This window comes from Amphiura filiformis, chromosome 1, assembly GCF_039555335.1.
Source record: "Amphiura filiformis chromosome 1, Afil_fr2py, whole genome shotgun sequence".
In the NCBI taxonomy this organism is placed as follows: Eukaryota; Metazoa; Echinodermata; class Ophiuroidea; order Amphilepidida; family Amphiuridae; genus Amphiura; species Amphiura filiformis.
This window is the reverse complement of record NC_092628.1, coordinates 61,168,105-61,181,653: the sequence shown is the minus strand read 5'-3', so window position 1 is coordinate 61,181,653 and position 13,549 is coordinate 61,168,105. Positions and strand designations below refer to the sequence as shown.

The window sequence follows — 13,549 nt, the reverse complement described above, 5'->3', positions numbered from 1 at the left end:
ATGTACACCGAGTAAGTTCATAATCCTAATCCATGTAAAGGGAGTATTACAAGATGCCATCCATAAACAATACACATATTAAAATATATACTTGTAGTATCTGCATTTACATTGGGCTTCAACTTTTGCACAAAAAAAACCCTTTTCGTATGGAATATAGGCATCTAAAGGATGAATGGAAGATTCAGATTAATTCGGTACAACAGAGCCGTAAATATGGCATATAAACAGGTGGCATTTTTTAAGTGAGTCATTTTGAAAATGATTTGTTTCTTGTGGCTCTTTTATTACACTGAATTTAAACCAATTTAAATTTGTTTTCCTAAAAATGATATCAATTAAATGATATTGTGGAACTTCCTCGTATATAGTTTAAAAGCACACGTGTTCAAACACCTGTTTCGTTCAATGTATCGTGGCTATACTTTTCAACCAAAGTTTTTTTTTAAAATCTTTTGTAAATATGAACAGTGCTTGTTTATGCTGCATTAGTTTTTCATTTCAATCGTCTGTACCTGCTCAAATAAAATTATTTAACTTAAACTCATAACAATTAAGAGAGAGTAATGTAAATTCCACCACTTCAATTCCGATCGACAATAAAAATTGGTCTTAAAACGATATTAATCGGTATTTGTTTTGAATAAATTCGGTGGATGCCCATTTTGAACACATATAGATCCAGATAAGCTGTAATGTATTATTGTTAATCTACTACATGTAGCCTATTAAGGATACGTTAGATTTTGCTATTTTCTGCATGTAGCCCCCTTTAAGATGAATATCGTAGGACAATAAATCACAATGCATCTTTAAAGAAAAGGTCTAAGGAATCTTATAGAGCCAAAATGGTATACATATTTGTACTTTATATATTTGCAAGAAAAAAGAAGAGGGGCATCGATGAAAATCAAAATATTTCGTAACCTTAATGACATGATTTGCCTCTGTGTACGTGAATGACATGATTTGCCTCGCGTGAACACTTCTCGTAGTTGACGCGGTCGTCCAAGGTTCATGATGATATTTGAAATCAGGTGTACGTGGCCTGCATTACTTTAGATAGCCCATTTGTTACTTCCTAAACCCTTTTATTTTTTTACCTTTCATTGAATAAAATCATGCACAATATTCTCTTATCAAAGTGAAGTCACAAGTTGTGTGCAAATTGAGAATTAAAGGTAAAGCCAATCGGAAATAACATATTGGATGACTTGAACGTACTTTTATATATATTTGAACTACCGTTTATGGGTGCCACCTTAAAGGTCGACTAAGAATTCTATTCAGACATTATGATATTATGTACCTAATTCCTCTTGTGTTACCTGTAAGTGAAGAGTCGTTCTGCAAAATGTTTCAAATATGAAGATAGTTAAACTCCAGAAAAAAGGGAAAACGTCAGGATTAAGTGGCGAATCCAATGAATGTTATTATACACGAACGGAAACTCACCACTAAACCACAATCTCTTAAAACTTTTCAATTTAACATGTTAAAGTGTAATGGCGGTGTTTGTTTCCATCAAAACAAGCTTTAACTCGGCAATCAGAACAAGCATATTTTGCATCCCAATATTAAATAACATGTCATTTTCCTTGTTATGGAAGGAAATAATTATATAGGAGAAACTTTATAGAAATCATTGCATGTCTACATACGGAGGTCCTTATTCCTTATATTAAACGTTAAACGATTTCATTGCGAATTTCATCAACTTGACCTTACTCAAATCAGATTTAGTGATTTCCGTGTTCAATAAACACTCAATGTAAGTTTTCTTTGCGGCTATAAAGATTTAAAATGCTTAGTTTGGGCAGGGCAAATGCACAAATTTAAACTACTGGATTTGCGAGTATTACCATGTAGATTTGAAGAAGGAAGGTTTACTAAGAACAACTTTGGTTTGCTACGAGCGAGTTTTGAACAATATTCTAACAAATAAACACAGTAGCCTATTCGCCGATCGTATGGTCACCACAAAACGAGGTTCTAACCGCAAAATGCGTGCTGTGTGCGTATTCCTATCAAACACATCCTTTGATTACCGCGTAGCAAGGTGACGGACGCGTGCAAAGGGCAAAATTATAATAAATTGAAGACCGAATTAAAAAGACTAGTTTGCGTACGACGTCCTGTCAACCAGACCAAAAATGCCGTACTGCGCATGTCAATAACCAATCACACCGCGTCTTCAATTATAGCGTGTCTCGTTTCAATTTGAGAGTAACGCCATTTCACTGTGGCATATTCTAATTGATTAATTAGTTAAACGCGGTTGCGTCTCTGGGCCACCTTACGCGTCAAATCGCGTACGCGTGTGTATACGCTTGCGGGATTAGGTTAGCACACGTGATTCAAATCTGCCATTGCAAAATCCAACATGGCGATACTCTCAACTTGTGATGAGAAACGCTAGAGTGGTTTGATACAAAATTAATATGTCGGTACCTTTTGATATGTCGGTAAACTTTTGACAAAAGGCCGTTAAAGAAGTCAAGTATCTGAAATTGATTTTTTTAATGTGATAGGCACACCACATACCAAAACACAAGTATTGAGAATGTATATTTCTTCGAATTGCATTGAAACTTATATCTAGCTTCTAGAACAATAGTACCATAGTGCCAAAAGTTTGCATGGTACAAAATCTAATCCCAGGGATCTAATCCTAGCTCTATCAAAAGCTCAAAAAGGTAACGTAAGAGCATTAAAGATCCACCACTTTGACACCTCGGGTTTGACACACGGTTTGTCACCCCCAAATAAATCCAAAAAGTTGACCCCTATAAACATAATCACCTTGAACAAAGTAATACCTTTCCCTTGAAGTGTCCATGCAGTTAGTCTTAGCAACAGACCACTTGCACCCATATTATCCATAGGAATAGAAGCTACTGGGTACCACATACTCGCCACTTTGCGACTCGGCGTCGCGGCGTCGGCGCGACGCTCGTCCCCTCGATCGCGAGTAATCTTTGACAAATGCACTGTGGCCAAGGACTTCGCCAACTTTGCGTGATTCATGCATCTGTCTTTTACGTAAGAACATACTTGTGCGCACCCCTCACACAATGGTGATAACATATTTGTTTGCTTGTTATGATTACGTTTCGCCGGTTTGGGAAATGTGGACCTGTAATGATTTGACCTCGTTTTTACCGGGCGTTTTTACAGTAAATTTTGCCCAGAAAGTTACAATGACTGGTATATCTTAAGGCGGATATGTTCTCTTTCATTCTGACATGACGGAAATCATGGTGTTACCAGCAAAGTACCAGGAAAGAATGTACCACTTTGTTGTAACATTAATGACAGATGACAATCTCACGGTATAACTGCTCTTTTTTCCCTCTTAGTTTTTGTCACTTAGTCACATGTGTTTTTGGTCATGTTTGTTGCCATGCACAAAAAATAAAATATTAACCAACTGCGGCAATTATATAGGTCACAATATTGGGAAATTTAGGTCCTGAATTAATTCAAATCATATGTTTGAAACAATGTCGGTCCGATCAGTATACAAATGCTGTGTCACTCACGTTGAATCGATGTATATAACAAGGTTATTTAGTTTTTTAACTGACTTGCGTATAAAACACCGCCATGCCGGAAAATGCGCACTGATTCAAAATACAAATCGAAGGAAATATCCCCAAACTATCGCGATAATCGCTCGCTTGTTTATGCCCGGGTTTATGATATAGACTTAAAGGAGTATTTCGTGATCCTAGCATCCTCTATTTATGTCATTTTTCATTAGATATCCACGAAAAAACCTATTCCCAAAATTATGTGTATTACACTGCTCCATAGACAATGCGTTGTAATTTCGTTCTGGTGCACCCGAACGAAATTCAAATTTCACGATATCTTTGCTAAACGAATCAATCTGCAAGAAATATTTTGTACATAAACATTATGTAGCCAGAGGTTTCCAGTGATATAAAAATCTCAACTTTTTTTGAGAAAAGTGGGGGGATGAGGCTGTGGATCACGAAATGCCCTTCTAACTTAAATATTCATTTCTTTCTCGTGTTTCAGTTCGCCTGTAAATGGAGTGCGTTATTCGCCGTCGAAATGATGATGTAACAGGATTAATTAACATAGCAATAGATGAATACAATTTTTGAATAGTTCGCCTGCACTACAACGTTCACGTGGTACCTATGCATTGAACCATAGATGTCAAAGAAATGCTAATCACTCGCGCCTGTAAGATTAGTATCTTTTAAAAGAGCGGTATTGTATTCAATCTATGATTGCAGACATACACAGGTGATGAGTGCAACCTGCTTGTAGTGCAGGGAGATCTATTCAAAAATTGTATTCATCTATTGCTATGGTAGTTAATCCGATTATTACATAACTTCGACGGTGAATTGGGAATGTCGCGTTGTCACCTGTTGTTAGATAACGTCAATCATTAACATGCAATTTGGTCAAACATAACTAAACAGGTGCAGGTGCAATATGTTAAAAAAAAAATTTGCATATTAAGTAGCGTCAATGGCAATGATGCACGATTGATGAGTAATGACTCCTAAATCTGGAACAAAATCTGTGCTTTGCTATAGACTATAAATTAAACCGGACAGAAGATGACAGTTTTTAGACAGAACTTTTCAACATGTCCTTACGGAAATGGATAAAGTAATAAAGTAAAATTTCATCTGTCAAAATGACTTCCCATTGATATACTTTTGTGCTGACATTGGTGTTAAAGGTGTAAGGGAGATTTTCTGAGGGGCGTATTTTCAGTCCTCTTTTTTGACGAAATGGGTGTCTGTGATTTAAACAGTTGCTCCTGAAGAATTTGTGATGGTCATGCTGTCATGCTACCGAGGTGGTGTTGACAGATTGTACTATGTGAACTGTGTTAAGTTGTTAACCTTATTTTAGCAAAATAATGTTTTATTCTTTTATATAAGAGATAACTGTCTAATCAATCCTTTGCTTCGTTTATTCATTTTCAGTTTTCACATCACAACCAGTAATGCGTCAAATCACAAATCAGATTTTTATAGTTGAGGTATTGCGATTTATCAATATATGTTGCGTTATATTTTAAATCAGATCACATCAAAAGCGTACATCAGTTCGGGAATACTATACTGTGAATTCATACACTCCTCTCAATTCACAGAATTTTAGCTCATTTTCTTTGCAAGAGGCTTTAATGTATTTAGTTTGTTGTGGATAAACATTTACAATGTGCTTCAACAAGTAACAGCCTTATTGCGGCATTTTGCACTGACGCAGGAATTAAATTTGCAGAGATGCAAATAGGCATATAAACATTCATTCATTCTAGGGTTATCTAATGTACTCTCTAGTATGTTGTTTTTGCTACGAAATTGAAATTAGGTAAAAGTATGTGAAATCCCAGACGGGATCGAGGTATATGATTTCGCAGATAGGTCTGTGAATTCAGAGGATTCTGTGATTTTGCAGTGCTCCTGAACCGAATGTGTTTTTCATCTTAAATATTTTTCTGCGGTCTAGTTTGATTTATTTTTAAATAACTTATATTTCTAACCTTCCTTAACTTATCAGTTTATTTAGCAGCATGGTCCTGCAATTTGTCTGATCCAATAGTGACAGGTACTGTCAGACAAAACTGGAAGTCATGAATGTTAAACCTAGCAACTCCTAGTACACATTTATCAGGCAGTGAAGATGTGGGAGGGATTCTGTAGATTAATTCAAGAAAGTAATGTTTTCCGGCCCTGTCCTACTTTTATTTTGTCACGTATGCGGATACTTTTGATGCTAAGTTCCTCTTTAACATTCATGTTGAAGCTATTATGTTGCATCACTGGAAGCGCAATAAACATGATAAATGTATCATCATAAAAGTTGCATAAAATAGTTTGCTGGTAATTGCATTAAGTTTAGTAGTCATTTAATATCAATCTTTTAAACGTGGATATAGCTAGCAAAACTAGGAGGTTAGTCGGGTATACATGGTATAGGGTCCCTATAAGTGAGATCAGATTCAGACTACCTTAGCCCAAAATGAAGGTGTATTTTGGTATTTGATGGGCCAGTGCGCCCGTTACCATATTTTGGGGCTAAAAAGAAAGATGCACAGCACAGGGCAATCATGTCCCCCGCTTATCATCTTATAAATTTGGACGTGATTCTTGTAGCGATCGACTATACCAACGAATATACAAATCCATTATATATGCCTTAACGCTTCAAAAGTTGGAATTGAAATAGTAAGCCCTGATGATTGTAATGGATTGTGACGTTCAATTGCAAAAATCCTTTTAAAGGTTATATGTACTTTGACGGATTTATGTGTAACTGTTCTATTTTTGTATGTGGGTATATTTGTCCTATTGTATTGATGCTATAGGTGTTTCAGTGGCAACTTCACCATTATTTACAATGATCCCACTCAAATTCACTTAACTATATAGCTTTCAAAATAAATAAAAATACACCCATGCAAGTTCTATGCCGTTTACAAGAGTGGGTGGAAAATCTATATAGGTAAAATGAATCTTCTCATTGCCCGATTGAATATTAAATCAAAAAGATTAAATGTTCAATCTTTAGCCATCCCGAATTAGGGACAAATCGTGTTTGACTGTAACAAAAATATATTCAGTCGGGTGATTTGAATTGTCAAACCTTTTTTTTCAATCCAAAGGAGTGATTCTCAAACCTATAGAGATTTAAGTTAGTGGCAAATCTTTTTCGATTGAATTTTAAGTAGAAAGAATTGATGCTGTTTACAACGGTGTGGAAAATCTAGGTAAAATGAATCTGCTCTCTTAAACTGCCCGATTGAATTTTAAATAAAATTTTCAATCTTTAGCCATCCCAATTAGGGACAAATCGGTTTCGGTTTCGACTGTATATTCAGTTGGGTGATTTGAATTTTCAATTATTTTTTCAATCAAAAGGATTGATTCTCAATCTTATAGTGATTAAAGTTAGTTGCAAATCATTTTCAATCGAATTTTTAGTAGAAAGGATTGATTTTCATTGTTTTTCAATCTTTTGCCGTCCCGAATTAGAATTAGGGACAAATCCTATACAATTCCAAAAAAGATTGAAAATATTCGTTCTAAAAAGTTTGAAATCTCATTCCAAACATATGCAACTCATGCCATTTGGCAGTACATATTTTTCTATCTATTTTTCAATCTATTTAGATTGATTCATTCGTTAAAAGAGAGTTGACGTGCCAGCTTGTATCTAACGGTCTAAGTAAGCGTTGATAATATTTTCGACACAATTTTGTGCGTCCAAGATGGGTAATGCACCAAGCTTTTAGTCACTGTGCATTATTTTAAATTCCAAACCTATTTTGTTGTTTGCCTATTTGTTTTTATCCGGTAGATGCTACTGATTTCCATACACCTAATTCAATTACCATCCCTTAATGCAACGTCGATATCTCCATTTGGTTTAGGACATTAATAACCTATATCTTAATCATTAGCCGCATTATAACATGATATATAGATCATGATTAATCTTTCTTTAAATTTGATACAGATACACCTGAGTTATTATTTGTCCGCAAATACTTCAGCCACAGTTTGACTATAGCCATGTCCTGATATCCTGGATACCTAGTCAATTTACCGGGTGTAAAACTTCCAAATGGTGTGCCAAACATTGCTTCCCCCTCCTTCGGCCTGCCCAAAATCGCTTGCCCCCCTTTCGGCCTGCCAAAAAATCCTTGGGCCCCCCTTTTGCACGTGGCAAATTTTGGGATGCCAATTTGCAAACCTTAAATGGTCTAAATATATGTTGCGAGCGCAGCGAACAGGAAAATTTGCATATTTAAGCCTTTCCGTACTGTTTTCCTAAGCCTTTTGAGAGCGTTTTATTTAAAAGGCGCTCCATGAATGTGTGCCAAATATTGCTTGCCCCCCCCCCCCCCCCATCGGCATGCCAAATATTGCTTGATTTGAAGACCTTTGAAGGAGTGATTATTATCAGATCTGACCTGTTATTTACAATTGTATTTTGCTGTGATAATATGTGACATGAAAAATATTTCAGGAGTACAAACATGCCTATTGCCAATGCTTCTTGGGATTAGGCTGATCATTTTAAAAAGAATTTAATAATCGGCAGACTTTTTGCATGAAAACTTATCATGGTTATAGACACGAGCGAAGCGTTTACCTGGCTGAGATCAAATTACATAGCACAGGTGATATACTCTGAATTCTTTGTCACAGCCAGATGAAGAGACAGAACTTCTATGTCATGCGTATTATTGGTCCTACTTGTGTGGAATTTAGATAAGCAGGAAAACTATCTATTATAGCATATATTGAAAGCAATGATAATAGGTCAGCGACTGTTGAAATATATGCAAAGGTAACAGTCATGATTATACCGATTACCGACCGGCTAGCATTGTTTCCCGCATCTTATAATATTAAAACAGCAGAGCACCAAATATTAATGATACACTGAAATCTAAAGACATCAAATAGTTTCGCGCATTTCGTTCACCACACTTTTCAAAAAGAGATAAGATGTTCCTCATTTTAACATGTGCAAAGTTGACTAAAGTAAAACAAAACTTGCTTACGTACAAGCGTAGAGCTTTAAAGGATATTGGATCAGCATAACGAAATTGCAATGCTATATTCTTTTTTTAATTTGACTTCTGAGATGGTTATTCGTGTGATTTAGGAAGAGATAAAACCAGAATTCCCATCCAGATGTTTGATTCTAGATAATGAGGGCATTTTCCCCTTCTCCAAATATCATGGGCAATCATTTCTTTTGTTATTATATTCACTTGTAACATGTGTAACGTAATGCTAAGACAAAACTGTTAAAATACTTTCGACTTCGTTATAACACTCACTAACATTTATGTCACTTTCATTTGTCGATAGGAAGCTGTTAGTCTGATAGATGTAACAGATTCATTTGGAATCAGATCCCGTCTAAAATATTTCTTGGAAAATATATTGTTGATTCCTTTGATTTGCCAGACGTTTATCTTGAAGTGACGTATATAATTTGATGGAAACTTTAATTGTTACATCTTATCTTTAGGGGTATCACTAAGCTAACATAATATTCGTCACCATGACGGGCGCCAAAGAGAGTCTTCTTGACTCTGAAAACCGAAGGCGGAGGTGCCACTTAATGTGAATAATAATTTATCTTGCTTCATGTTTGAGATTCTTGTCAAAGGCCCATCTTTCTTGACGGATTTAGACTAAAGCTGATGAATTAATGTTAATAGACCCGTCAACACAGGACAAGGGACTGCCAATTAGCTGGTGTTTAGCTTCCAATGACGGAGATACAATTAAGCAAAATCCTTAAAGGTCAAAATAATGAAAGTCATGTGAACGTTGTTGATCATGTTGATGAAGCGTTAATCATTTTTATTCCAATTCCAAACAAAAATATGTGAATTTGCCATGGAAAAAGAAACAAAAACATTACTTTTGATTATCCGAGTCAACAGCGATCACTCGGTCTGAGGTTTATTAATAGTATTATGTTGAGAAATGTATTTAGTTCGTCGGTGTTTTTAAAGAAAAGAAATCCTGCAATCTATTCAAAACTGTGTTTAAAATTGCGCTTGTTCATCGTCAATATGATTGGTGTCATTCTTTGGCAAACTTACCTTTGTATTTGTGTGCACACATTACGTCCGTGAAGAGCAACAGTTAAATTAAAGATTGATACAAATAGGACACAGAAGAATGATGTAATAATTCCAAGATCCATGGTGAGGTACGTGAGTATACAAATCTAAATCCTTTTCTCAACAAAAACTAGCAAAATAATATTCTTGATTACAAATCCATCAAAGTCGAATCCATAGATGTCCAAACGGCTAGGAGTTAGTAATTCTCCGGTATAAGTTATACTTTCTACACATTAGTCAGAAGTATGAGCATCACTGATATCCAAGACCTGTTACAGCCACTTGATGGACAGCTTGCCATAGAAGACTTGAAAGGTACGCCAGATCAAAGGGAAGAGGTTAGTTTAGAGCGCGGAAGTATACGGCGCTATATTATTACGTGACTCGGTTGAAGCTATGGAGCCGCTCTCTGAAATATTATCCATCTATCGTGCAAGTGTGCAAAGTTTAAAGTGACTGACAGTTCCAGTGCACAAGTTTAGGGCTGACATTGTACATGACACAAGCAGCTAACACAATTTTTGAAGAGCGCCACTAGACTGCCGCATATCATGTGAGTTCACCACAAAAGCAACAAAACGATCAGTGGTGAATCAGGTGGATTTGAGGAATTCAACAGACAATTGAATCAAATTAAGCCAGAACATTTAGTAGAACGTGTGTATTTCTCTTGTGCAGATAGCGAGACAATAATCATGATAATAAACGTTTGTGGTTCATTATCCAACAAAACAAATCGATCTCAGTACTTCTCATGTTTCCATGAATTTATTTTGTAAAAAGATCATATGAATGACTTTTCCAATCATATTAAAATATCCAGCTTGAATGCTTAAATGCTTGCTGTTACAAATGGGGACTTTAGTTCTTTAATCCATTTTATTTCACCAAAACTTTATAGTGGGTCCAGGGCTAGAGGAGCATACCTGGATACCTAGAGCAGTACCGAGCAAAAAGGCGGATAATTTCTCAAGTCCTAGCTGGTTTATTCTGTGGTAGGCTCGTATATCCAAAAATAAACCGAATCGCTTTTATGATTCTCCCTCCAAAAAGGTTCCAAACGATCGTTTGCATTTTAATAATCTGAACGTAAGTAGGCTATAGCCCTCGTTGAAATGACATGTTCGGAACAAAATCGTATAGCATCAGACTGCTCTAAAGAATTTAGGCCAAAGCATTTGACATGGCAAAAAAGCAATGGGAATAACCTAAATAATGTTGATCCTTATCTAACAATCAGCCGTTAGCCGTTGGTTGCAGGTGCTGAGACGAGATCACATGGCCAAAAATACACAGCTTCTGACAATGATGGCTGGCAAAGCATTCCAGATATAACATTTATAATACGACGCGAAGGATTTGTGACATTGGAACTTCAGTATTTCGAACTACAGTTCCAAAACATGAAAAGAATCAAGAAAAGTACACATTTGCTCTTTTTCCCCCGAGAAATGGGTCCAAAAGTGGGAGAAAAATTTACAAAACGTCCACTTTTGGTGAATTTATGGGGTCGTTTTTAAAAAAAGCACTTTTCTTTTGTAAAAGGTTCATTGTTTAATTTGTGCTCGCTAGGACATTGACCTTCTTCTGATGAGGCACACCACTTGTTTCATTCGGTACCAATGTCGAGACTTACATATTTCTTAAGGGTGTCTTCTTTTAATGAATTTAATCATGTTACAATTACTGCAGACAAAATTCGTGGAGCCACAAAGTTGTTTTGAAGAACAATGACCACAAGGCTGGACATCATGCAATGACCATGATAACGTCGTTATACAGTGCAACATGCGCGTCAACTGGCACTATTCGGTATTAAGGTCGAGTTAATAATTGCCTTCGGCAAGTATACTAAAAAAAATCATTTTATATTCAGGTAGAAGAAATGATCTAACAAGAATTATAGCAAAACAATTATTTAACTAAATCCTATCTGCTTAAGTGTGACTTGACTCGCAATATATTTTTATATTATTATATATTTATTGTTTTAGAAGGCTTAATATTAGTTAATGGTTGTCAATGGAAACAAATAATCGTACATTAAACTTACCATGCGCTTCGAATACTAGTATCAACAGTACAAAATAAAAGTATTCTTGGATTTCATTTCAAGTACTTGAGGGCGTAGAAGTTCAAATCGATCTATTATAAAAGTTAGACGAATTCGTGAAATTTTAGGGGCAAAATAATACATAATAATTATCATTATAACAAATATGTTCAGGTGGTAATTCAATTGTCTTGCCAACGCTATGGCTATAAAGATAACATATTTTGATGCTAATCTCGCTAATGATAATCAACAAGGGAAATTACCTGCTAATTAAGATTCTCAATTACAAGCTCGAACTTCACATCTTCTTTGCTCGAACAAGACACTTTTTAAGTGCGAAGAAGAGTGTAGATGTGTTGATACCTGTCTGTCAATTTAAGGGGAAAACGAGCTACCGTGTGTCAATCAAACACTTTGACAGTTCCTGACGCTGAATAAAATAACACCATAGGGAAACTAGAAATTTAGAATTTAAATATGCAGATAGGATCTAGTTTATGTGCTGGGTATCTCGCAATTCGAAAATATATATCAGGAAACCATTTTATAAATTACTTATACGTATTTAGTAAATTTTATACGGAGCTGTTAAAAAACTTCTTATCCACAACCTGTATAGTGAAGTTCTTAAACTGGTTTAATAGTTTAGGATGTAGCCGGAGCAATCGATCCAAGTAGAATCGATACCAAAGTTTACCTTTGATAAAGATTCAGCCAGGATCGACAGCGCGCGACTAACCAAAACTTTATATGTAATATTTTGTTAATGCAACAGTGCAATTCAACAGTGACAGTGGTGCAATGATATTGTTTCCGTCTCATATTATCGCATCTGATTTAATTAATATTTAGCTAAGATAAGTAAGGCATTATGCAAATTAATATCCTGTGGCTGTGGGTATTTAATCCACCCTATTTATGAGATATTCTTCAAGTGAGAATCTTGTGTACTTCTGCTGCATTGTTTTCTGTAGTCCTACAACACATTATGTGATATATCGGCTGAGACGATTATCGTCTCAGATATCGGTATATGAAAGGTTGTGCACAGTTATCAACAACCAAATAAAAACACCATATTAACATATTTTTTATCACTAGTAAATGTAATGTACTTTAGGGGTACAGGTACACGACGTGATCATCGCTACGCAAAATGGCTAATCAAAACTAAGAATTATTCGTTAAGAACGCAATCGTTAATTTTTTATTGATTTCAATCAGCCTTAATGATCTCATATGCCTGAAATTGACCCTACTGATTTAATCAGAATGCAGGTGCATGAGATAATTTTAAGTTATCAAGATATCCAGGTGCCTACATGAACATGGTCAATCAGTTTCGTGACCTTGAAATGAGAAATCATTTAATCTGTATTTTGTCCCCTGAGGACCTCTGAACGTGAAAATCGTCTCAGTTTAGGAGAATACACGTAAAAGTGTTGATTCTGATACAAGAGAAGGTTGCTACCTGATTTGTACTGAAAAATACAATTTCTGGTATACCAAGTACAGATTTAAAAGCAAGGCTTTTTCCATGCTTACCGGAATCCTGACAAATAATTATATAGTTAATCAAATAAGCAGTTCTAATATATACGTATTTATTTCTTAAAATGTGTATAAGGATGATAGAATTAGAAGTATAGTGACGTATATGGCAAGCTAAGCGGCTCAGAACGTGGGACTAGCTACGCGCAGCTTCTTTCTCGTTACGTGCAGCTTATTAACCAATCAGATTCGCGGTTTTAAACACGTGGAGCTGATGTAAACATCCTCTCTCACAAATATTACGTTGTTAATTTTTGTAAATGAAAATATCTGTAGTATATCAGCAAAAA

The 13,549-nt window shown here is 35.6% G+C and overlaps 1 protein-coding gene and 1 long non-coding RNA gene across 2 annotated transcripts in view; both read right to left on the bottom strand.

Moving 5' to 3' along the window:
• LOC140150268 (uncharacterized) overlaps nucleotides 1-10,084 on the bottom strand; it is a 63,525-nt gene extending 53,441 nt beyond the window's left edge. Inside the window, exon 1 of the mRNA XM_072172275.1 lies at nucleotides 9,629-10,084. Coding sequence (XP_072028376.1) covers nucleotides 9,629-9,732 — 104 coding nt within the window. The 5' untranslated portion in view covers nucleotides 9,733-10,084. The remainder of the gene's footprint in view (nucleotides 1-9,628) is intronic.
• LOC140150325 (uncharacterized) overlaps nucleotides 1-13,549 on the bottom strand; it is a 444,264-nt gene that overhangs the window by 252,912 nt on the left and 177,803 nt on the right. The gene's annotated exons all lie outside the window — the stretch shown is intronic.